This window comes from Ptychodera flava, chromosome 8 (genome assembly GCF_041260155.1).
Source record: "Ptychodera flava strain L36383 chromosome 8, AS_Pfla_20210202, whole genome shotgun sequence".
In the NCBI taxonomy this organism is placed as follows: Eukaryota; Metazoa; Hemichordata; class Enteropneusta; family Ptychoderidae; genus Ptychodera; species Ptychodera flava.
In genome coordinates, this window is record NC_091935.1 from 13170556 (window position 1) to 13198060 (window position 27505).

Below are 27505 nucleotides of genomic sequence, written 5' to 3' on the forward strand. Positions count from 1 at the left end.
AGGTATACTGTCACCTGTTCCAATTTTGCCACAGTTACCATGGAAAGAGAAAATCTAACCAATCACAGATTTTAAGCGGTTGGCCCTCAAATGGGCATTTTGAATACCAAGGAACGCCCGTTTGACCATATATGGGCATATTTAGATTTCAGGTGACTGTATACCTTTAAATCTTCGCAACCTGATTGCCTGCTAAAACACATACCAAGAATTCTTCATGTGTGACTTATCAATTTCCCCCTTCCCTTGAAGTAATTAACAAATTTTGTTAATTTGTTTAATTAGTTTCTGTTATATTATTTTACACCAACAGAGTAACAGTGCTATATTGGTATCATATTAGCATATCTGGTTATTTTAAATTGTACTTTCTGTAGGCCAGTGACATTCAGTAACAATAGTTTAAAATGCTATATGATGCCAATTTCTTGTCCTTTTTAGCTGTCTCATCAGTTTTTCGGCCTTAAGGTAGAATGCACGTTGAGGACAGATATTTGAAGTTTTTGTTATTTTTTTCATGGGGCTTATTTTAAAGCTCTTGGAATAAGAAAAAATTTCACAGTCTTAATTTTGCAAAAATCAAAAAATGTTATCGTCCCCGGAGAGTAAACACAGGGATGGCAGCCATTTTAAATTTCAAATATCAGTAAATGTTAGTTAACTTGTTCCCCTAGTACCAAACTATGTACGGTGACCCCTGATTGGTATTTTTGATTTGGTAAGAGAATAATTTAAAGATTCATCGAGGAAAGTTTGAGCAAAGTTCAAGTCTTTCACTTTTGAGGCACATACTTGCTTAATTTGTCAACTATCAGCTATAAATTCAACATGCAAAACTACCACCCCTAAAGGATTGTGCTGCTAGACCTAAGCAGTACCCACAAAAGTGTCACAGTTTCAATATCTTAACATTCTTGTCATGCACATATCAGTTACTGTATTCACAAAGCCTCCTGCAAATCCAAGCTCTTCTCAAAGATACCCAGAGGGTCTACTCTTCCGAGATAAAATCCCCATGATGCAACTTTTTTTGCAAAATTTAAACACTGATCTTGGATGAGATTTCTCCCTGTGTCAGCCTTAACCTAATTCTGATCAAAGTTTACCATACATTGCACATTCAGTCAGACCTTATCTCCTGCCAGACTGCGTGCAAGTTTTTCAAATTTGTAAACGTCTCTGAGAAAAGTATTACTTTTCTCAGTCTTGCATTTCAAGTGGAATTATTTAGCGAGTCGTGTGTATTTTCAAAACGAGTTGTTGAAATAGATTACATCAATCAATTAGATTTGGAAATATAATAATAAAAATAATAATAATAATAACATGACACACTAAATGTTTAAAAAGACTAAAACACTAACAAAGCGAGGATTTAAAAGCAATCTCTGTACAATACACAATATACCACTGTTGGGTTTGGTTAGTATGACATGCTAATTATTAGCTCATTTGCGTACATAGTGACAATGGCAAAAAGTGACAATGAAAGGGAATGCCCAAAAACTGTATGTAATGGTAGAGATTCCTTTTAAATTCTTTATCAAATAACTTTTTTTGGGTGACAAAACTGTCACTATTTTCAAAATTTCAAACATTTTAATATTCATTTTGAAGGTGATTAATGGGCTAGAACAGGAAGTTGAGGAATATGAACAGATGATAGGTCAACAAAATGCTCCCAAACCAACCAAGGACACTGGAGAACTCGGTGGCTACACTTCATCGCTGCTTGCCACAATCACCAAACTGGTTCAGTACTTGAAACAGGTTAGTAGCTGCATTATCTCTCCCTTCATTCATACAGCAGAGGGCGCTCTTCAAACCACTGTGGTGTGTGAGATAGCCCAGTTGAACTCATGCACATGCTCTTAGATGGTACCCAGAAGAATTATGTATCGTCATCAACTTCATACCAACTTGGTTGTTCCCTGAAGGAGCAATGAAATGCGTCCATGCAATGATTTCTAATTGTGTCTGCAGTCAATTTTTTATCTGATATAACATGTGCAGAGTACATGCCAGGAAAATATGGAGAGATATTTGTCATCTGAGGCCCAGCTATCATAAAACATTTTGCAGAATAGGCTTGATAACAATGAAATATGTTCCCAAGTAAACATAAATATGCATAAAACATCATGATTTGCTTTTACAGTGTCCGTTTTGTATCACATTTATTTGATGTATGTCAGTATTTCATCGATAAAGTAGTAAACTTTCATTGCTAAGGGAATGGTAGCAAAGCGAACTTTCTCTGGGTACTGGGAATTGCGAACAAATTCAGATAGGTCAGTAAATATCAAGCAAACGTTATACAATGTCAGGTAAGGCACTGCTATTTGTAGATATATTTTCTGGTGCAATGCTGCACTACTTGTATTCTTTTATTTTTTACGTGTGATGCTACATTTAAAAATAGTATTATTTTATCATGAATGGCAAACTATTTAATAGTTGCTGGTCACGCCATAGGGAAAGATGAACGTCATACGGAATTCATTAAGTAGTCTACTTTTTGAACTTCTCAGAGTGAAAAGCAATTTCAAATTGAAGCCAGGAAGCACGCTGACATGGAGAAAGAGTTGCAGGAAAACAGAGAATTGACGGATGCACTAACCGCTGTAAGTTATCTTTTTACCAGTTACTTATCTTCTAACCAGCTACAGTGTCAAAGCTCTCTGAGAATGTATGTGTAGTCCCTGTGAGTCGCCTCCGAAGCTATTAGCACAATATTCATGCCATTGGAAAGCAATCCGATAAGACCAGTATTGTGAGACTAGACTGCATGTAAGATGATAACATCATTTTGTTATCTTTACTAAATAATGCAATATGTTTTTCCAGTAAAATTCTACCTTGAAGATAGCATGATCTCTCACTGGCCAATTTTTGTCATTGAAAGTCTCACATAGGCGATACATCTGCTTTTTCTCATATAGAAGCAGAATGGTTTCATTTGTCATATACTGACATGTATGCTTTCCAATATGATCGCTATCTGTTTCCATTTCAATGCAGTACATGTGCCTGTGGATTTCTTAACAACTCATCCAAGAAGCGTGGATATCAAACTCACCAATCAGCTTCTTGCTCTGAAAGGAAAGATATTTATTGTTTACATGTAAATCGATTGCCCCAATTGTTGCCTTGACATTTCACGTCCTTGTAAGCTACATGTAGATGTTGAATTTGATTCACAGGAGTTAATGGTGACACAGGACCAACTTCTAGGACTTCAGACAGAGTTTCAAAACTATCGAGCCAATACAGAGTCACAGCTGAATTATTTGAAGGTGAGACATTTAAAGATCTTGGATACAATATGCCAATATTGCACTACCCTTGCAATCATCTAGAAATCTATATATTTTTCAAAACCAAGGTTCCTTACCATTTCAGTTCCTTTTTTTTCAGTAAACAGGTGTCAAAACAATTTTGCCGTAAAGTAAAAATGGAGAGGGATTCTGTTCTCATCTGAATGAAATAGTTGATGATAAAATGTATTCAATGAGAAACAGTTTATAATATTATCTATTCTGTGAAAGACATTTCTGCTCGATGTAAAAGTAAAATGCCCCTTGTGGACATGTATTTGAACTTCAAAATTAAGCATTGCCTTGCTAGTCTTCTGCCTATGAGGGCAGATTGTGAAGCTGTAGGAGCAAATTAAGTTTTCACTGCCGTATTTTTCGTGAAAATTGAAAATTTAATTTTCTCCATGAAGTTTAATAGGGAATAATGTCCATTTTTAATTCTAACTATCAGCAAATTTTAGATAATTTATTTCTCTGACACAAACATTTGCAAAGTGATGCCTAATTTTCATTATTATTAATTGTGAAAGGAACTTGTTTACAGTTTCCATGGAAATAGTTGAGCAATTGTGTTAAACTGCTCGTTTGAAGGTCTGAATGTACTGTAAAGTCATTAATTATTCACTGGGATTAAATCACCTTTTTCACTGATAGATGAAATCCACTAATTTAAATTCAAGTGAAAATGTTTAATAACTTTCTATTGTTACTAGCAAAGTCAGTGAATTAAATACAATAAAAATGTCTCAAATATCACAACAGTGAAATTAAATCACTGTGAAAATTAATTATTTTCAGTATTACATGTACTATAAATTTCATTGTTTCCTGAGCAGGATATTTTGTGCCTTTTGATAACACTGAAAAATTGAGATTCCGATTTACTTTTAAAATGTTCAGGATTTGACATCACTTAAAAATTTAACACAGCTTCAAAACGTACATTCAGAATTGAAGTTCATTAAAGGGAAGTGCAGGAATTTAGGAGAGGTATTGTCCCTGAGACTTCCCATCTCAAACAATACCAAAGCACACAATGTAGAGGAAATAAATCCTGATATTTTTGTGAATAATTTTATTATTATACACCTTTTCAAGTCAAATTTATAAGAAAAGTACAAAGTACACTGTATAGTGTTGTAAATGACTGTATGAATGCTGTATTGTGCAGTCACTTGTAGACCACTTGCAGTGCAGTGCATTAGGTGTAAGCATAGGTTACAGACGTAGGATTGGTGTATAATAAATGCATCATGTCATATCATATCTTGTCTGTTTATATTTTCGAAAATCAGCATACAGTTTATTCAGTGTACAACAGAACTCCTGATGCTCCATTCCAGCCCCAAGTACAACCCCATCCTCAACAACAACAACAACAGGAACAAATGCCAGTATTTCAAAAGCAAGGATTCCAACCCTACCAACCGCAGCCAAAGCTACACCCACCACAACCCCAAACAATAGAGAATGATATAGTCACAGCTGATGTACCCACTCAACCTGATCCATCCACCCTACCTAGACCTGAATTTATCATCAGCAATGACCAAAATGGTGACCTGCTATGGACTGACCAAGGTAGGACAAGTCGTTCCATTTAGTATGGAATTACAAGTATGTGTTCTACATCAAATTTTTTGCAATCAGAGTAATATGATATGCAATCATATACGACATGATTGATGTAGATAATGTCCATCAAAATGAATCTAATTTGTTTTGTTTTTCAAATAAATTGCTATGTTTTGATTGATGACTGATGAATTACCCCCTTTATTCCTATTTGATTTTGTAGGGGTCCAACAAGTGCCATAAAAAAGTAGGATTTTCTAAGACCCTGGTGCTGAAAGGGTTAAATCTTAATGAAAGAGTCTTCATACGAGATTTATATTTGCAAACCTGAAAAATAGCTTGGATAATCTTATTATCTTTTCGCCAGAGGGGGCGTTTCAAAATAAACAGACAGGAAACACTGCCCAGGGTAATATTGGATTGTAACATGGCCATGAACTATACTTCTCATCCTTGCCAAAATATTTCAATTGACTTTGTCCCCCAATTTATGCATATTTTGGAAACACTTCTCAGTTTTATGATTAATGCTGATCCCACAGGAATGAAGCCATCCATCACCCAGGCACAGTAACTCTAAATCTTGATGAAAAATGAGGATTTCAAAGGAATGATATCAACAGGGGAAATATTTCTGTCACATTTTGCCATGAATACTAATTGACTTAATCTGTCATTAATTGATATGGATGAAGTACATTCAACATAAAACATTCTCAATTTCAAGAGAGAAATTTACAGAATTTAAAGGTCAATGTCGGATTCTGTAACTTTCGATAGCATTTTCATAATTTGTTATAAAAAACATGTACAGTTTTATCGTCTTCTACATGTACCTCCAGTATTGTTGAAATTCAAATATGTGCCTTGTCTACAATGCACAATGTTATTGTTGACAAACATGTTGATACAATGAACAAGGGGATTTCTAACATGATAGGGATTGAAATAACTCGAGAAACAGCAAAACATAATTGTAAAGACATCAAAAGTTATAAATAATGGAGCTGTAACTTCTGAGTTAGTCCAGAATTAAGAGGTAAGTTGAGTGAGGGCGCTGTACACATCCCTGGTGCAGATACTTGACTTAAAGTCCCATTTTGCATTAAATTGTTCTCTGTGAACCTGTTGACCCTGAATCATTCCGTAGGACCAAGCTTTACCATATAACAACAGCAGGCTTGCAATATTATGTGATAATCAGAGGGATGCAGTAAATAATCCAGTCAGGCTACTCTTTTCTATTTTCAAAATCCTGTGACCCAAACTCCATGTTTAGTTTAGTTTAGTTTAGTTTAGTTTATTCCCACAATAAATAAATGAAAATGAAAATACAACAACAAAACAGTGTACATACAGTGAAAATTACAATCGCTGTGTTTCACATTATTTCTTCTCAAGTCAGGAGGGTCACCATGTTAACGTTATTGCATGGCAAGTCAGTGGAAATCATGTGTTTGTATTCTTTCTGGAGCTTTCAATGGTAATCTGTTAAAATCATTTGTGGCATCACATTTTATGCTTTACTGATTTAACCAAATTGACGTGATAATTGCCCAAAATTGCTGATTGGCTATCCGAGAACTGCTTAACTTTATTTTTAATTATTTGTCCATAAACATTCATCTCGTTTTATTTGAAAGGGACAATTTTGGTAATGTTTCTCACTATGTTTGTTTTGTATTTGCAAGTTCTTGTACTACTTCCCAAAGAACGTTGCAACAGCCATTATTTTAGCCAGTCAACCTATCATCTATACATGTATGTGTAAAATGCACTGTTATTGTTTACAACTGAATTCTAGTCCAGACCAGAATTCACTGATCAACAATAATAATGCAGTTTACACATGTACAAACTGAGTTGAGCGGCTGAACGCTGTGAATCTCATTATGCTTAGGGAGAACAAGAAATTTTACTTATGCTCATTAAAAACAAAAATAATAGGAAAAAATTATCAAAAGTCACAGCTACATGTACTGTCCCTTTAAACACTTACTGTAAGCAACTTATATGATAGGTCTAAAACTTGCTTCTTTACAGCAATAATCAATTTGGATGAAGTATGCCACTTTATTCATTTTCAAAGATCTGAAAATTTTACAAGCAAATACAGGACTCATAAATTACAGTATTACAGAGTAGGTCTAGACCATAAAGTTACATTTTACATACTTGTGAACACATTGGACATAATAAACCCATACATACAAGGCAAGGCCATGTCATTCTACACTATTGTCTGTGGTAGGTTTTTTGGTGCTCTTAGAAATTTGAACTTCTTAGTTACGGCTTTTTAATGACTCACAGACTACACTCTTTTCTGGGTGATTACAAAAATCCCCGGGTCAGCCAGATTGCCTACTCTTGTTTCAAATTACAGTCAGACTCTCTAGTAAAAGCTTTTAAGAACATAAATAATCTTGTCATTTTTCACTGGTTTTAGTGAGTAGTGTGAAAAAAGGCAAAGGATTGGATAACCAGAGTCCTGGTTTGATTTATGTTTTCTTGAAAAATAAAGACCCTTTGAAGTCCCTGAAGCCTGAGTGCAGCTTTTGTTTATAGTAACATTTATCAATCAACGAGTTCTTGAAATTTTCCAGAGTGTGTATCGATTTGTGTGTGTGTTCTTGAATTTCTGCTCTTTTCTGGTCTGTCTGCTTTGCCTTGGGACAAAGAAATGAGAAAAGTGTTAAGGCAGTCTCCCTGCATTATCAGGCTGCCTTTTAATCATTCTTTCATTCATTGGCTTGCTTGTGATCAACGGAGGCATGTCCCTGTGATAAGGTAAGTAGGATAATTCCATTTATATGTAAGATTAACCCCTCCGTATGAAAAAAGGTAAGGGTATTTCTAGAAAATGTGGAGCCTGGGAAACACAATGTACAGTTTGAAGGCACCCCAACTTCATTCATTCTGATTTAATTATTTCAGGCGAAGGGCAAACACCCAACAATGATAGCAGCACAGAGCTGGCAGAGCAGTTCACGGCGGCTCTCAGCACTGTACCAGCCTATGTCAAACCACTGCAAACCGCTGTGCTATTATCACCGCCTAGACAGAGGGACAGGAGTACTTTGCCCAAACCAACAGGTACAAGACTATTATATTCTATATAAAGGTAGAATATGTCCCAGGGACAGATATTTGGACTCTCAAGCTTTTGCAATTCTTTTCTGCTCTCTGTTCATTTTAAAGCTCTTGGTGTAAGAAAACTTTTCATCTTACTTTTTCAAAAATAAAAAATTTAACACAGGGAGTTAACACAGGGATGGTGGCCATTTTGACTTTGAAATATCAGTAAATCTTGGGTTATTTGTTTCTTTAGTACCAAAATTTGCACGGTGACCCCTGACTTTTTATTCTTGATTTTGAAAAGATTGGTTGAAATATTTCTTGAGGAAAGTTTGAGCAAAAGTTCTGTTTTATTTTGAGGTACATACTACATGTACCTTAAGCCTTTGAGTGCTGTAATTTTTCCCACAAACATTTTATTAGTGCAACATTTTACTAAAGTTTATGAATTTTTCTGAATGTTTTTTGATAATTTTTGACCAAATATATATTACATTTCATTGGCTACACTGCTTATCAAAATTTTAGCAAACATCTCAAAAAAATGACAAGGATATATTTTATGAAGGCAACAAAAATTGACTTTGGCACTCAAAGGGTTAGGCCATGCTGACAGGCCTAAAATGCATGAAGTTATGGCAGTGACTTCAGAAGTACCATAGAATCTCTTACAGCTCCTCATTTGCTATGCCATGCAGCCTTCTCCTCCCATGATGTTGAGCTCAGTCCCTGTGGATGGTGGCTCAGTGTAGCCCAGCCTATGGAGCTGGCATAGCCAGTAAAGATTCACTATACCTTTGCCCAGGGACTTGCTCAGAGACACAGTTGAAGGCATGTCTGGGGTATGTCAAATCTTAGACTGAAGCTGTGTAGCAAACCAGGGGCTGTGAGACAGTTTTCAAATATCCATGCTCTCTACCAATTATTATCAACTGTTATCAGCTTTGATCATGCAGAAGTGTATTTCCGTCATTGAATCATCGTGTAACTTTGCTTGTTGTGTAACTCTTCCACCAGACTTACTCAACGCTGCTGTTATATCCACACAGTGGTTTATTGTAATTCATCAGGAAATTTGAGTGAAGGATATACTCATAAGGTCCCAAAAAGAGCACTTAAAGGTGTATCTAGCCACTTGTTGAAAACAGTTTCCCAGCCAAGTGCTGTGGCATTGCAAGGTTTTAAGTATGTCTGATATTTATGGAGGTGTGTAGAAAAGTAGGTAAGAGATATGTTAGGCTTGACATTCAAGCAGTGAAGAAAAAGTCGATAAAATTTCGCTTTGCTATCCTGAAAGTGAGCAAACCCAGATACTGATAAGCCTACGTAGAACTCCATTGTCTTCAGTGGTCTTGTTTTGTCTGTATTCAGGAAACCGGTGTGAAAAGGTGAAACGTACAGAGATGGTAATGTTAGCAGTTGAGTGATTTTGGCCACCCTCATGATTTCCTATGATTCACCAATCCTAGTATATTTGTCGGTTTTAGGAAAAGTTTACTATGTGGTGGATATATTACACAAGCTTTCCTGGAGGAAATTGTGTGGGTAGATATCTCATGTGATATTGGTGTACCTGATACTCATTGCGGTTTACAAGTGGTTTCACATTACTCCATGTTAACTTTCCTTTCTAGGTATTACAGTTCACGAGGTATCCTCTGCTCCAGTGCAAGTTCCTATCGCCAGCGGTAAAGTCACAGTGGTACCTGCAAGTGCCCCATCTGATATACCAGCTCAGCATTCTGATCTCACAGAACAGATAGCAACACTCACTCAACAAAGAAGTCAGGCACAGGCAAGACTTCAGGCACTTCAGTCTTATAGGAAGCCTCTTGCTGACACAGGCAATATAACCAGCAGTTATGGTTAGTTGTGATTTTCTAGGAATCCTATTCTCAACTCCAATTGTATGACATAGAAAATAACATACCTGTTGACGACTTCTTTACCATTTTTGTGCCTTTTGTCAACTACATTAATCGGCGTACTTGTTAAAACATGTTGAAACACCCTGTGTCGATTTGAGAACATACACAAATACATATTGTCGACAAGTCAAGACAGAAATTGGGTCGTCAACAACAATAATGCAGCTATTAAAGGTACACAGACCATTGACAAGTCAAATACTAGCTATTTCTGCACAGTCTTTGTTCACTACTGTGTAGAAATACTTGTCAATGGTCTTTATCTGTAATAGATGCATTATTGTTTTGACAACCAAATTTCTATCTTGACTGGAGAACATACACAGATAGTTGTTGTTGACAAGTCAAAACAGAAATTTGGTTGTCAAAACAATAATGCATCTATTAAGGTAGAACGCGCCTTGGGGACAGATATTTGGACTCTCAAATTTCTTCAGTTCTTTTCTAATCTACCACTTGTGGGGGGTCAAAAAAGAAAAACTTTCACAGTCTTACCTTTTCTAAAATCCGAAATTTTATTTTTCCCCTGTACAGTTAACACGGGGATGGCGGCCATTTTTAATTTCAAATATCGCAAAATGTTGGGTAATTTGTTTCGCTAGTTCAAAACTTTGCATGGTGACCCCCAATTTTTTTTTTTGGATTTGGTAAGAGAATGGTTGAAAGTTTCTTGAGGAAAGTTCGCGCAAAAGTTTTAGTCTTTAATTTTGAGGCGCATTCTACCTTAAAGATATATAGACCCTTGACAAGTCAAATACTGGACCTCTTTAACACAGTAGCGAGCAAAGAAACCACTACTAATTGACTCAACAAATTTTTTGATTTTGGAAAGTTGTGAAGAGTCACAGTTACTGAGGTTCGAAACTAAAGTAAAAACTCCATGTTCATTTAAAGAAAATGTCAGGAAAACAAAAAATTAATGTTTCAGGCATAATCTGTGAACTTGGAATTTTGGGCTTTTAAATGTACATGTAACTCATGTATGGTAATAATATTTCCTGTCAGATGTGATAATGAAGCCCAACAGCACGTCTATGCCTGGTAAGCAAAGTGGATCTGTTTCTCCAGCAATCTCACCAATCCCTCATGAGAACTCAGTGCCCAGCAAAACCATAGCAGTGACCTTGCCAAGAGTTGAGGAACTTGAATTGTCAGCAGGTAGCACACCATCACCAAGACAACAGCACGGCAAAGAAAATAGGTAATAGTCTATACTGTTGGCTTTTGCCTATAAAAAGTTGTCAAAAATAATTTTTAAAAAGTCACAATTTCTTGAGCCCACAAGGACTTGAAAGATGCTATTTTTTTCTGAAATGTCAACAATTGTTTCTTACTATCGATTTATCTTGCATCATTCATCAAATTTGTTTTGAATACACTGATGAGAAAAAACACTATTCTGAAGGAGAAACCAACACCATAGAGGTACATAAGATTTGTTTACAGATATAGCATGTCCTCATGCATGCGTTTTTGTCATTACTTGATGATGCATTTTGTTGTATTTCAAAAGATAAGTTACAGCACAGAAACGAAATAATCAACTAAAGGAAGTATTATAATATATAGGGCTCAGCCCTTGGTGTCGCGCCAGGGGTGTATGCCCAGTTTCCCTCTGATGAAAGCAGTTCACGTACGGTACACGACGTCAAACCCTGCAGCAGTGCAGGTATAGATTTTCTGTAACGTGTAAAAATTTTGGACAAAAATTGGCAATTTTTACAATGATAACAGCCTATCGCATTAAGCAAGGGACGTATCATGCAATCATTATCATTGCAATGGTAACCGCACTGCCCACCGTCCACTTGCAAGCTAAAAACTATAGCGTTCCGTCTAAAAACTGGCAATTTTTGAATCTAATTATTGACACAGGGGGCGCTTTTCTAAAATTCAATCCCAGCATTCTTTGCGTATGCCCCCGTTCATATGCACGACAGTTTTCTCCCTTTATCTATATTAACGATATTTTGTATCAGCGACAAGGTGCATAATAACATTTACTGGCTAATAAAAGAGGTATATTTTATAAATGGCATGTTATGCAATAGTAATTTGTTTCGTATTTGTTTATTTACGAGTATTAAAAAAAAACATGGCCGTGCCCATGAAAGAAGGGTACACTTCCGGTTAGTCGGATAGTATATTATAAATATGCGCATGCGTAGTCAGTAAGCCGCTGGCGCGACTATTATTGTGACATCGTTTATGGATTGTCTATCAAACTCCGTTCATAATTGTTAATTATACTCAACATGGACAGAATTTACAACTATGCCAATACCATCAGGATTTATCACTTGCTAAATGTCTCAAGCATGACCTCTCTGCTATTATATTTTGTTCAGAGATGAGGCATTTTGTCCATATAGTTTTGCAAGAATACAAACACTGCATTGTTTATGTAAATTTGTGCTTGGGTTTAAGTTTCAAGAGCTGATTTCTTATAATGTTTTCCTGCAGGCTGAGTGACGTACCCATCACAACTGTCAGTAGTATTGCGAGTAACATTGGACCTACTTCAAAATCTCAGGTAAGGTTAGAAAATGACTCGTTTTACTTTGGTAAGTCGACAGGATTGATATCAGTGCCACAATGTTCTATTGCGACAGTTTTCAGGGCATATGTTCAATCAGGCTCGAAAGACCCTTCCTATCTTGTTGGTAGTTAACTTTTTCATCCTCTCAAATCAGTTTCTTTGTCAGTGAGCCACTTGCAGTTGTTTTTGGCAGCCCACTGCCCTAGCTATGAACACTAAACAAGACAATATGGTTAAAATAGTGTTTCTAAGGGAGCTGGGTACTGCCAATGTTTTTTACATTCTTGTGGTAGGGATCCATATACACCTTTAAGAATCCCGTTTGGACTGAAAATTTTCCTGTGTTTCAGTATGTGTAGTGTATGCAGATGTCTGTTAAATTAATTGACTTTCATTTTTTTCTGACTACAAGCCTGTAGCCTGTTACGAGCAACATCTTTGCATGCTAAAACTTATCCAGTTTGATTAAAAAATTCCAAAGAAAGAAGCAAAATTGTAAAAATTGTTTTAATATGAAAACTACCAGCCATTTGAAACTGCAATTTGTCTTTCAGTTCTCTCATATGTTCATAAGCAATATCAGTACCAAGTTTCACCCGGCACCATTCATAGATATGGCTTAAATTCAAAATGTCGATAAATATGTTGTTGGCAAAGAGCTGACTGAAACTCCCAAATGTCTTTGACTCTTGTCATATCTTTGTAACTTCAATATAAGTGTCAAGTATTATTAACCTGTGAAATTCTCTACTGCCTTTATGGACCTTGAAAACTGCACTGTTTTTTATGTTGAATGTCTGTAGCAAGATTCATCAGCTCTGATGCAGTCATTATGAGGATATATGACTCTTGGGTAATTTATTGTAAAACCCACTCCTGCAAAAAAATCCTAAATGATTAATTGCCATTCCCAAACATTCCCTTATACCATACTTGATTCCTATCTTCAGATATTGTGCTGACAGACAAACAGACAGACAAAGGCAGACAGACCTGACACAACATTCAAGCTAAAGAAAATACATGCTGTCTCATAAAGAGTGGCATTTGGTTGCAGGGTTGCCAATGTTGCATTAAGAATGACAATGAGACTGTCAACCTCAAGTTGTTTGACATTCAATTCTGCAATAGGGCTGACTGCAAATGACATAATTTTTCTCTCATTAATATGCATAAATAAATATTTGTCCAAATTTCCTGCATAAATGACGAAAAACCTGCTAGTGTTGCAATGACTATAAGTCGCACTAATTCGCACGAATTTATGGCTCAAACTACAAGCTGCAACAACAGCCGTGCATACAACAACAACATTTGTCCTCATTTTAGGCAGCGTTTACCGATGTCACACCCGTGTAGCGATATTTAGTAACAAACCTGAAATCGCTATCAAAGCTATTGTTTTCTCTTTCTCAACAGGCATCCAGTGAAGGTGGTTTCTTTGCTCTTAGCTCCCACATGTCACAGTAAGAAAACAAACTCATTTGAGCAGACTGCTGTTGAGATCATGGGCCGTTGAACTGCAACTATGATCCCACAGTGCTCCAGATTTGAAGTCATTGGTTGAAATGGCTAGGTTGGTGTGTTGGTTAAAAAATGCATGATGATGATTTTCAGAAAATTTTAATAATTTGAAAAAAAATTCACTACCCAACATGCACTACTGTTGATAATCCATAAAAATGAAAATGCAGATCACCCTGTATGGTTCAGATGAAAACTAACCTAATCTTGTAAATAATGAATAACACACCCAAAGCAATGATTTTCTTGTGTGATTTTATTAAATCAAATGACAGCAATTATGTGATGCTATGTCAGATTGTATACAAAGGTCTATGGAAATCAATGAAAACTATTGAAGATATCTATGTGATTATAATCATTGCCTAAGTCAGTGCAATGATTTATTCCGTCTTAAGCATGTGTTACTCTAAAAACACTGCCAGTAATGAAAGTCGGTGGTAAAACTTTCTTCTCTTTTTTTTTAATATATGTATATCTGAATAAAATACACATGAATTTAAATATGTTTAGTTTGTATATGGTTTTTGTCACTTGCTCAAGTATGTTTTACAATGACACTCCCATTGGCACATTATGATATCACTGTTTCATACCATTAGGTATTTATTGTTATTAACTGATTTAAATATCTGCTGCATGCCTTAGCTTTACCTGCTGCATTGGTGCGGTAGCAACACTTAAGGTATATGTAGATTTTTCTGCTAAAAATTCAGAGACTCAATCACCTTTTGACCTGTTCACCCCTTATTCCCTGTAAACGAATCCACGATCACCATTGTGAACAATAGGTCTGGGCCAAACCATGGTGGTGAAAGGGTTGAGCCTTTCGGTAAAACAGTCCCTTGTCTTCATAGGTACCAACTTAATATTCTAATCTTTCTTAAAATTTCAGTGGTGTACGTCTTTGATTGCCACCACTGACTGCTGAATCTGTACTTCAAATAAATAAAGCAAATCTCTAATTTTTCCACTGGGTGGCCATACAAGACTTGAATACGATCAATACTGTATAGTGTTATTGACGTTTTATGAGCAAACATGGCTGATACACTAACCGTATGAGGATATGTGCAAGTTCCCAGTGACTGAGTACCATTAAGCAAGATTAATCAGCTATGTGAACGGTGGTGCTCACTTTGCACCATCTGGTCAGATTCTAATCACTAAAAAAGCTGTGTGTACTATTCAGTCAGTTATCAAGAAGGACACACTCTTACTGTCATCTTAATAGACATCAATAACCAATGGTAAAACATACTTTGTACAGGAGTATAGTAGTAGCTTGTCTGTGCACTTTTATTACATGCACCATCGATTTTTACATTCTAAATTTCGAAGCATGCTGTACTCTCCCTATTTAGTGAGCATTATCTTTGATGTTCAGCATGTGTTCAGACATTCAGGACTTGAAATGCATAGTGGAGAAATAAACACACATTGTTTTGAAATTATGTCATTTTAGGTCATATATGACACTTTATAATGCAGAAATATCATGCAACATAATTTTTTTTTCAGCAGGGTTTCCATAATACCATATGAAAGTACAGAGCTTAAGCAAAGGTGTGCACCATAAATGTTAAATTATGAAAAATCACCTTACAGCTAAAAAAATTAGAAGACAATATTTTAGCATATGTATGTATCAGATGACTGTACACTGTTTATATAATTTTATGTACAAATAATTTTTGATGGTATGATTTCTTCTCTACAAAAATCAACTGTATCACAGAAACATATCGATATCAAATATGGGTATAATATTTCGTGCTGGTTGAGTAATAATTTCAAGCAATATACAGTTCATTTTTGTTTTTTGGATCGCCTACATATTGACTGTAGCTAGGTTGGTATGTCGGAAGTCTCTCATTAACTACTGATATTTCTTGCTCCATCTTGCTGATGACTAGGGCTTTCCTCTTCAGGATATCTAGCTCACTGTAAATATAGTTACACTGCAACCTCTGCTTGGCTGTTTTCATCTCAAAGATAAAATAACGATCGTGGTTTCCTGGAGAATCAAGAAGTGTATTTAAGTTGTTTTGTTCATGCTAGAAAAACTAATGCCATCGCCCACTATTTGTTTAGCCCATCACTGAATTTCATCTACTTATTTTGTTTCAATGAAGCTGATAAATAGGATGTAAATTTGATGTTTACTGATTGATAAAGTCTATTAAATTCAAAGTGGGCAGAGTACAGGTGTTAATAAAATTGAAGTATATATCATGACAGTTTGGCCATAAAGCTCTCCTAAAGATGGTCAATTAACTAAACTGATATTTTGTATGCTTATTTGTTTGTTTATGTAGTTGTTTATCAATGTATTTATTCATTCCATACTTTGAACAAACTTTCGAGTTTCTACCACTACAATGTCCTTGAATCCTGTGCTTGTTAAAATGTACAGAAAAACATTTTAAAGGGCCGGTCATGCTAACTTTTGATGATTATTTCACAATTTTTGTTTTTAATATAAACCAAAATTTCTTGTTCTACTCCCCAAAGTATGTTGATATACACGGTATTCAGCTCGTCAACTCAGCCTGTACATGTGGTAAGTGCGTTGTTATTGTTGACAAGTGAATTCTTGTCCAGATTAAAATTCAAATAAAAACATTAACAGTGCATTTTGCACAAATAGATGCTATGTTGACAAGCTAAATGGTGGATGTTTCAACATTCTTTTGTAAGTTGAAGAACTTGCAATTGCCTTATAGAATAAAAATAATGAAAAAATCAAAAATTAACATCACTGGCCCTTAATTAAAGACAATGAATTACATCGTGCCATGTTTTGACGTGTTTTGTATAGTTCTGTTCATGAATACAATGGTGTAAGAAGTTACCTGTCACAACTTCGGCCAGGAGGACATCTACAGCGATTTCTTCCATAACATCTCCCATTCCTCATACAACGGCTATGACACAATGCTAGGAAGGAAACCCATCCACATGTCACATTAAACTGAAAATCATCTTATTCTATACATATTTTAAAATACAAGGGTCACCATGCAGAATTTTGGATATGAAGAGTAAATTGCCTCAAATTTAACAATATTTGATGTTCACATTGGCTGCAATATCTGTATTACCTGAACCAGTGACAATGGGTCAATGCATTATTTTGCCACATAAAGATCTATCTGTCCCTCTAAATGTACGTGCCAAAATTATCATCATAGACTCTCAATTCTAGTTTTAATTATACCTCTTCGGCACTTAATTCTAGCTTTCATTATACTTCTAACAGTAATCTTAAAGACAACTTATATTAAAATTGTAAACGTTATCACACATGTTGAATCATTACAACTGATGCAGATTCATAATAGTACAGTATGTCATCAGAATCTTCGTAATCTGAAAATGTTCATCTAATATTGTCAAAAATTGCAGTAAGAGAAAAAGGGTACATCATTTTCAAAGAAAGAGCACTGAAACTGTGAGGTGTTGCTATTGGTAAGTATGCCACACTTATCTGCCAATACAATTTGCTGAATGGGAACTTTGTGCTACAAATTCATATGATGTGTGACTTTTAATTATTTGATAGCCGTATCGATTTCATTGTAGAAATGTTTGTGCCATATTTACTCACCATTTTCACATCTTGTCCCAGAGAATCCTGGAGGACACTTACACTGATAAGGTGCTATACATGTACCCCCATGCAAACATGGCAGAATGCACACTGCATGTTGAAAGTCCTCATATTGATCTTCTGTTGAGTGAAAAGGAGACGGGTGAAGGAAAATTCTTAGCAAGGGGTTCTTTGTTTGGAAGTCTTATACTAAGTGGCTCTATGAGAAATACATTTATTTGACCAAAGAGTATACTCGTGTGAGCAGCCAGGGAGTTTGATTCAATGTCCGCTGAATTTCGCAGTGTTCTTGACTGTATGCCAAGTTGATACATGGAGTGGTTCTTGAGCCTTTGAGCTTGACAGACAAATATCCATCCATATGCAAAGACAAACACGATGGACACCAGCAGATGCCATTCGTATATATACACACTAAATCAGAATTAAAATGCATTTTTTATATTTAACCACATACATCAGTGCCCAACTTGGCGAGTGAAGCTTGTGATTCCAAATCTAAACAGAGGACTCAGCTGCTAAAGAATTTCTGTTGCTACCTATAAATCAAGTGTAGAGCTCATGTTATTTGTAGTCCATGATGGCACTCATAACTTTGGAAAATAATGTGCTTTGATGTACTAGTACTTTGAACCCTCTTCAAAGGTGACTGTTGCTGTATGGAATTTTTTTTTACACTGTTTCTAACAATTACAATGCAAATGCAAGGTCATTCAATCTGACTTGCTTGAAAAGATATTCTCTTTCTGCTTTTTCTACAACGTTTAAGACGACTCATGCTTACCCACACATCTAGGCGTGCCTTGCCATCGACCATTAGCAGCACACAACACTTCCCCAGCACCATCCAATTGGAAGCCCTTCTCACATGTGTATGTTACTGTTATACCAAAGTGCTGTCCAGAAGAAGCACTCATTATGGCATTTTGAACATCAGGAGGTGGTCCACATTCAACTGGTTCACAGGACGCTTTGAGCGTTGTCCAAGTTTTGGTTGCCTGACATCTGGTTGTCTCGTTTCCCACAAGCACGTAACCATTTATGCATTTGTACTTAACAATACTGTTGTAGACAAGATATGAATGTCCATCAACAAAACCGTTTATCAAGGGATGTGGTGTTCCACAGGAGACTGGTTGACACACTGGAGGAGGATTACTCCAAGTTTGATCAGGTTGACATAAAGAAGTTTCACGGCCATGAAGCTCATATCCCGCTCGACAACCATAAGCAATTGTAGCATTTACCTTATGGCTGGGAGCAGACACATATCCGTTAGCTATACTTGCAACTGCATTGCAAGACAGTGCCTCACATGCTGGAGGAAGAGTCCATTGACCTTTAGCATTGCACTGAATGACTGCATTTCCTTCCAGTCTGTAGCCTTGCTGGCAGAGAAATTTGATACTGTCTCGGAAGAAGAATCTGTGATTTGGGTTGATTTTCCTGTTATCAGATGTCAGAGATACAGCGCCAGACACATGTGGTGGGTTACCACATGCATTAGGCTCACACCTTGGCATATGGCCTGACCATTCCCCAGTTGCAAGGCACACCCTATGTGATTGACCTTGGAGTACATAGCCATCATCACATGAGAAGTAAGCTCTACTGCTGTAGCTGTTATCATATGAGGACACTCTTCCATTATTTGGACGGCTTGGTTGGGCACAGACAACAGGGCGACATGTGAGGTTCCCACCACTCCATGATCCATCTGCTTGGCAATGTCTTACACTGTTACCACTGAGGATGTAACCATCTTGACAGACATACACAACATATTCGCCATAATTGTAGTTACCACCTTATTTGAACAGATGTGAAAAATGAAGTTAATACTTGTAGTCTTATCACAAATGAGTTCACCCAACATTACAGTAATAACTTTTATCTCAACAACATTGCCACTTCACTTCACCCAATAACCAAAACACTTGATTTTACAGATGTCACATTTCAAACAAGATGTACTTGGTCCTTTCCAAAACATCAGATGTCACATTAAGATGCACATATTTCCTACACACTTATTTTGTATGACATAATATGTAAGAAGTACATGTTAAATTGTTTACTTCAATCTCTGGTTATTACAAAAATGATAGACATTTCAGGTGTAATTTTATATTTATGTTGTGATTTGAAGGGGGTGGGTTCTTTGTGGTTGTCAAGTAAAAATCTCCATTCAAATGTCTGTGAAGTCAAGCTTGTTCATTCTCAGTTGGATGAGTAAAAGTCCGCTTTTTATATAGTTACCTGATACTGATGTAAAACCATGGAGCATTCCAGGCGGGGAACCACATGAAATTGGTTCACACAGTGGTGTTTGTCCACTCCATTGCCCATTTGCTTGGCATGTCCTACTGCTGTTGCCTGTCAGTGTGTAGCCAGGGTAGCATCTGTAATGTACAGTATTTCCAAGAGACCAAAAATCGCCCTCAGGAGTTCCAGATACTACTGGCGGTGGAGATCCACATTGTATTGGTGTGCACCGTGGTGATGTTCCATTCCAACGCCCATTAGCACTGCAGTGTCTCAGTGAACTTCCTTTTGTTACATGATCAATGATGAATAATTAGATGTTAGATTGGCTGATAGATACAAACGCTAATATTTGGTTTGATAGCTTGTAATGGCAAAGGAAATTACTTAATAAAAACTAATTATGTGGGAACAGTCATTTACAAAAAAACCTGAAAGATTCCTTTAAGCCATAAAATTTTATGATTCCTGCTAGACTAGGGGTATAGTATTTTGGAACATCTTCCTACAGGACAGAAAGGTCAATTGTACACGTATCCAACATACAGATCATTTAGGAATCATACAAGGTATCCTACAGGGTTCCTATAGGCATAGTATGTTTTTAGGTAATCTTACATAGTTCTGCTAGGAACTATGTAAGACTCATGCAAACAGGCCATATAGGACTCCTATAGGGTTCTTTTAGGGACCCTTTTATGTCTTGGGCATTCTGTAGGAATCTTGCATGCAGGTCATATACTAATCCAACAGAGTTCAAATAGGCAATCTACATAGGCTCTAGAGAAAATACAGTTTACATAGGACTCCTGTAAGATTCTCTTGGGGAACTCATATGCTGTTCAGGGCTTGTATGGAGATTTAAGATAGAGGACCCCACACAGGACTTATATGACCTGACTGTAGGGTTCCTACAGGAATCTTGTATCAGTCTTGTAGGGTTTGTTTTGTAAGTGATGAATATGATCATCTTACCTTGCAAAGTGTAGCCAGGATGACAATAGTAGTGTAATGACTGCCCAAATGTGAAGTCATTACCATGGAAATTCCCATTCCGCAATAGAGGCGGGGGTCCACAAGATACTGGTATGCATTGTGCTTGAACATCTGACCATGTGCCACTGGCGAGACACTTTGCAAAGTTGGAGTTTTCCATTTCATATCCTGCATTACATGAGTAACTCACTAGACTGTTGAAAGTTAGGTGCTGCGTGTGTACAGAAGCAAACTGGACAACTGGTGGTGGGCCACATGACACTGGTTCACAGGTTGGTAGACTTCCACTCCACTGCCCAGTAGACTGGCACCTGCGTGTACTAGTGCCAATTAAATTGTATCCAGACAAACAACCATATTCCAGAATGTCTCCATACAGAAAGCTTCCCGATTTGATCATACCATTTGGCGGTCGTGAAGGTTGACTGCATGACTTTCTGCTGCACACAGGAACAGTTCCATGCCAGATACCATCAGCTCTGCATACCAGACCTTCATTGATATTGATGATGAAGCCAGGGTTGCAGATATATTGCACCCTGTTGCCAAGAGTGTAATCACCACGATGCTGTAAAATGTATTCTCCGTTGTCAACTGATGGTGGTGCTCCACAACTCACAGCTGTACAGGTTGGCATTGTGCCACTCCAGGTAGAGTCAGACAGGCATCTTCTGATCCTAGAACCATTCAGTTCATACCCAGAGTTGCAAACATATTCAATTGTACTATCAAAGAAGTAGTCACTTTGCATAACCCTCCCATGTGCAATATTATCTGGTGTTCTACACTTGATCAATTCACAGTTAGGCTGCTTATAGCTCCATGTTTTGTTGAGTAAACATGTTTGACTACCAACCCCAATGAGTTTATATCCTGAATGACATGTATATGAGATGACACTGCTTTGAGAATAATTTGTTCCATGTACTTGACCGTTTACAATTTCAAGTGGAGCAGGGCAGTTAACAATTTGACACTCAGGTGGTTCAGGACTCCATTCACCATCAGCAGAACATATGACCTGATCGGTACCAACAAGTTCATACCCTGGCTGGCATGAGTACCTTGCTATACTGTGAAATGTATAATCTGTGTCTAGCAGTGTTGCATAGGTAACTCTCTTTGGTGGACCACAAGAAACTAGAAGACACTTTGGTGCAACTCCACTCCAGTGACCATTGGCCTCGCACTCTCGTTGATCTGCCCCTTCCATTCTGTACCCAACATTACAATGATAGGTGACAACGTCAGTATAGCTGTAACCAGTTCTTGACATGCTGGCATGTTCCAGGGGCGGCGGCACACTGCAAGTGATAGGTTCACATGTAGGAGGAGCTGTCCACTCACCACTTGCTTGGCATACCATCAAGTTACTGCCTATCAACTCATAGCCATCATCACACTCATAATAAACTGTGCTTCCATAAGTGTAACTCTTTCCGTTTACTGTAGCATGAGGGATATCCTTGGGTTCTCTACAGTCTACAGGGACACATTCTGGCATTGCAGACCATTCCCCATTTGCTTGACACCATATGTATTCCTCTCCGGAAACTTCAAAACCCAGAATACAGTCAATCTCAACAACCTGTCCATACAAGAAATTACTCCCAATAATAATTTCTTTGGTGCTGCTCAGTGGCGGTCCACAGTTAACGGGCTCACAAGCCGGACTTGTTGTCCATTGCCCACTCACCACACACTCTACTGATGACTCTCCAATCATCCTATATCCAGTATCACAAGTGTAAAACACTGAACTTCCAAAAGTGTATTCAAGCCCTGAAAAAGTAGCATGTGGTACATCTTCTGGAGTCCCACAGGATATGAGCTGACAAACAGGCAAACTTCCACTCCATGCACCAGTTGCTTGGCACTTTCTCTCCCTGCTACCACGTAACCTATAGCCTTTCTCACATTCATAAGTAGCAATTGTTCCAAATGTAACATCTGATAAACTAACACTTCCATGTGGGATATCATGTAGTTGTCGACAGGTAATTGGAACACAGGTTGGTGGTTGACCCCAACTCCCAGATGCCAGACATCGTACTGTTGCTTCTCCTCTCAATTCATAACCTGGTATGCAGAGGTATCTCACAATGCTTTCATATGTGTTACTGTTTCCCCGCCTTGCAGCAAACTGGACACTTTCAAATGGTCCACAGGTAACAACTTCACAAACAGGTGGTGTTCCTCCCCATTCACCATTGGCCTGACACACCCGTTCAGTGTCACCATTCAGTGTGTATCCACGTTCACAGGTGTAACTGACAGTACCACCATAGGTGTGGCCAGAAATTACTGCATTGGCATGCTGAATTTCTTCAAGTGGCTTGCACAGTACTGGTGTGCAAGTTGGTTCTTGTGTCCATAGGCCATTTTCCAAGCACCTAACTAATTGTGATCCTTTTAGTTCATATCCCTCATGACATTGATAGGTCACAGAACTTCCAAAGGTGAACTCTTCTCCATTGTATTCTCCATTTTCTATGGTGTAAGGTAGACCACAAGATATTAGGTGACATAGTGGAGCTGTTCCACTCCACTTACCGCTTGCTAGGCATTCTCGTTCATTATCACCTATCAGTTGGTAGCCCCGTTCACATTGGAATAAGATCTTTTGTCTGAAAAAATTGCCTGTTACCGTCACATAAGCATTCTCAACCGTTTCTGGTGGGTCACAGGATACAGGAGTGCACACAGGAGGCGCTGCCCATTGACCATTTTCTTTACAGTTGATTGAGCTATTCCCAATCAAATTATAGCCAGTATCACACTTGTACACAGCCACGCTGTTATACGTATGTCCACTAGTGTCATCATAGGTCGAATGTATAACATCTGGTGGCAGTCCACAACTTACAATATTACACCTTGGAGGAACATCACTCCAACGTTTACTTGCTTGACAAGTCCTGACTGATATTCCTTGCAAACGATGCCCTGTGTCACAAGCATATGTTGCATTGTGTCTGTAAGTTTCTCCTGTGATGAGTACTCTGCCATGGGGGATAGATTCGAGAATTCCACAGGAAACAGGGTGGCAAGCGGGCACGGCAGTCCATTCCCCGGTATCACTGCACTGGACCTTGTGATGACCAATCCTTTCATAGCCTTCATCACACTTGTAATGGATGACATCACCAAATGCATGGTTGGAAGTACCATTATGAGATGCATATTCCACTGGTAATGCTTTACCACAAGTTACAATCTGACATTTGGGTGGTTTTCCACTCCAACTCCCATCTTCAAGACAAACCCTGTCTGAGTCTCCTTCAAGAATATATCCTCTATTGCAGTGATATGTGACACGATTGCCAAATGTTGTATTGCCCACATTTTTAAATGAATTTTGAGCATCTTCAGGTGGACCGCACTCAACAGGATTACATACAGGAGCAGTAGTCCACACACCCTTTGCCAAGCAAATAATTGTCTGGTTTCCTGACAACCTGTACCCAGCATCACATCTATAGTTGATAACACTTCCAAAGGTTTCCTGTTGTCCAGTCTTTGAAGCATGGTGAACAATTGGTGACCTTCCACAAGAAATAATCTCACAGTCAGGTGCCTCACCACCCCAAACACCATCTGCCTGGCATGTTCTTTCCTTGTTTCCTCTTAGTGAATAGCCAGCATCACAACTATATGATACTGTTTGATTGAAAGTGAAGCCACCCCCATGTATAGCACCATGTGGCAAACTCGGGGGTGCTCCACAGTTCAATGGGGAACACACTGGAGGTATAGTCCACTTGCCAGTGGCTTGACAGACAACTGTTGAATTGCCAAGCATTTTATACCCTGGCTGACACTGGAACTTAACTGCTTTCCCGTACTCATACTCATCCCCAGTGACTGTAGCATGATGGACTTCTACAGGAGGTCCACACTGAACAATCTCGCATCTTGGTGGTTGACCACTCCAAGTTGCATCAGCCTCACATGTTATATGCTGATGGCCTTGAAGGAGATATCCAGTTACACATGCGTAAGTAATATTTTTGCCGTAAACATAACCAGAAACTTTGGCAGTACCATTGGGGACAGCACTGGGTCTCTTGCAAGTGACTGGTAAGCAAACTGGGACATGACTCCAATTTCCTGTATACTCACATTTCACAGTTCCTGCAGGAGTCAAGGAATATCCAGGAATGCAGGAGTATTCTGCAACACCGCCAAATACCAGAGCAGAAGCTGTGTAAATGCCATGTTCTATACTTTGTGGTTCCCCACAAACAATGATTTCACACTTTGGCTGCTCACCACCCCAAATGCCAGTAGACAGACAGTACTGTGATGCAGTGCCCACCATCTGATAGCCCAGATCACAACTAAAAGTTACCATATCATTATACTCAATGCCAGTCAACTGATATGTACCATTTTCTATCTCATTTGGGTTCCCACAGGTTATAATGGAACATGCAGGGCCTTCACTCCACTCTCCATTGGCTAAACACTCTATTGTGTCATTGCCATGCATTTCATACCCCTCATCACAAGTGTAATGGATTTTGTTGCCATAGAAGAACCACAATCCACTGTGATCAGAATTTTTGACACGTTGAGGCAGCCCACATGATAATTTTTCACATACTGGTGTTTGGTTACTCCAGCTGCCATCAGCAAGACACCTTATTTCAGGGCTGCCTTTTAAATTGTAGCCCTCATCACAGCCATAGTGAACCACGCTTCCATAAGTGACAGCATTTTCACTGACAAAGCCATTATTTGGTGAAGAAGGCTCTCCACATTCAACCGCTACACAGGATGGGACATCTGTCCACAAACCATTTGCTTGACAGGTAACTATTGCCTCTCCTTGAAGATTATATCCAGGAAGACATTCATACTCAAGAGAGCTACCATATACTATGGCGTCTTCTCTACTGACCATGTTCTATGTTAGAAGGTGTCCCACAGCTTATAATTTGACAGACAGGTGCTTTTCCACTCCACGTTTTATCTGCCTGGCATATGTGCTGTGTATTACCTATCAGCTGATAGCCTTCCATGCAAGTGTATGAGACAGTGCTGTTGTAAATGTGACCAGTGCTTTGTTTAAAACTGTTTGCAACAGACCATGGCTGTCCACAACTGAAAGGTGCACAGGTTGGCTTGGGACTCCAACTTCTGTCTTCTTGACACTGTACTACCATGTTGTCTGTACTTTCATAGCCTTCCATGCATGTGTAGTAAATGTGACTCCCTAGCTTTGTCTCATCTCCCGACATGATAGCATGCTCTGCCCTTGGAGGCAATCCACAGTCTACAGGCTCACAAACTGGAACTGGTGTCCATTGAGCATCCAGCTGACAGATGATATCACTACTTCCAATTAGGTCAAAGCCATTTTCACAGGAATATACAACTACACTCCTATAGGTGTAAAGGGTTCCTATCATGCTGGCATTAGCTACATCTGGAGGTGGCCCACAGTCAATTGTGTCACAGCTTGGTAGATCTGCACTCCAAGTACCATCTTCCTGACATGTTTGGCTTGGTGAACCTGTAAGTTTCGAGCCCTCATGGCAGTGATAGACAACAATACTGCCATATGTGTGACTGGTCACATTGAATTCAGCATTTCTAATTGAATCAGGTTGACCACAATCTACAGGGCTGCATGTGGGGAAGGTTGACCATTCTCCATTTTCTTTACAGATGGCACTTGCATTTCCACTCATGAAATGTCCTATATCACAGGTAAATGTGACAATGCTACCATAGTGATGTACTGAGCCACTATAATCACCATTATTAATGCCATGTGGTGGACCACAAAGAACAGGCTCACACGTTGGTACCTGGCCACTCCAGGTTCCATCAGTCTCACATCTTCTAAATTCTAAGCCCTTAAGAATGTATCCAGAATAACACTGATAGGTTGCCCTATGCCCTAAAGTCATTCCAGTCACAGGGACATCCCCATTAACAGGCATATCCGGCATACCACAATGCACTGCTTCACAGTACGGGGGAATGGTCCAATTGCCATTTTCAGTGCATTCTGCTGTCTTGCTCCCTTTCAGTAGATAGCCATCATCACACCAGTATTCAGCTACACCTTGATATGTGTTTTCACTTACTGACACTTTTCCATTTGGTACCCCAAGAGGTTGCCCACATTGAACAACCTGGCAAACAGGTAAATTTCCACTCCACTTCCCATTAGATTGGCAGTGCCTCTTTGGATCACCGTACATCATAAAGCCCGTTTCACACGTGTAGCTAATGGAGGATTTGTATGTGTATCCTTGAGGTGCTACTCTTACACTGTTACTAACTTCCTCAGGCTGACCACACTCCACTGGCTTACATTTCGGTATTGTACTCCATAAGCCATTCAATTCACACCATACAATGGCACTCCCTTCAATTTGATAGCCATCTTCACAAGCAAAGTTAACTTTTGCTCCATGCTCCCTTGAAACAGGACCAACTGTTGACACAGTGGCATGCTCCACTTGGGGCAAGTCGCCACACTTTATTTCTGAAATTGAAGAAAGATGAAAATAAATACAGTGCAATATGTGATTCTTTACGACTTTGAAAAAGTGTACTTTTTGTCAATTGTGAGACAGACAAGGTTTGGTGGGCATGATTTGTTATTTTATATGAATGATTTGATATGAAACCAGTGTCCATTGTCTGAAGCAATTTG

At 38.3% G+C, this 27505-nt stretch overlaps 2 protein-coding genes across 2 annotated transcripts in view; one reads left to right on the forward strand and one right to left on the reverse strand.

Annotated features, from left to right (window-relative positions):
• Positions 1 to 14462, forward strand: part of LOC139138525 (spindle and centriole-associated protein 1-like) — a 33324-nt gene extending 18862 nt beyond the window's left edge. Inside the window, exons 10-18 of the mRNA XM_070706934.1 lie at positions 1618 to 1770; positions 2532 to 2624; positions 3204 to 3296; positions 4613 to 4898; positions 7827 to 7985; positions 9602 to 9832; positions 10901 to 11096; positions 12359 to 12428; positions 13854 to 14462. Of these exons, the coding sequence (XP_070563035.1) occupies positions 1618 to 1770; positions 2532 to 2624; positions 3204 to 3296; positions 4613 to 4898; positions 7827 to 7985; positions 9602 to 9832; positions 10901 to 11096; positions 12359 to 12428; positions 13854 to 13904 (1332 nt within the window). The 3' untranslated portion in view covers positions 13905 to 14462. The remainder of the gene's footprint in view (positions 1 to 1617; positions 1771 to 2531; positions 2625 to 3203; positions 3297 to 4612; positions 4899 to 7826; positions 7986 to 9601; positions 9833 to 10900; positions 11097 to 12358; positions 12429 to 13853) is intronic.
• LOC139138527 (sushi, von Willebrand factor type A, EGF and pentraxin domain-containing protein 1-like) overlaps positions 14197 to 27505 on the reverse strand; it is a 55640-nt gene continuing 42331 nt past the window's right edge. The window contains 7 exon segments of the mRNA XM_070706937.1: positions 14197 to 15975; positions 16814 to 16898; positions 17569 to 17691; positions 18356 to 19378; positions 19831 to 20121; positions 20812 to 25736; positions 25738 to 27334. Coding sequence (XP_070563038.1) covers positions 15948 to 15975; positions 16814 to 16898; positions 17569 to 17691; positions 18356 to 19378; positions 19831 to 20121; positions 20812 to 25736; positions 25738 to 27334 — 8072 coding nt within the window. The 3' untranslated portion in view covers positions 14197 to 15947.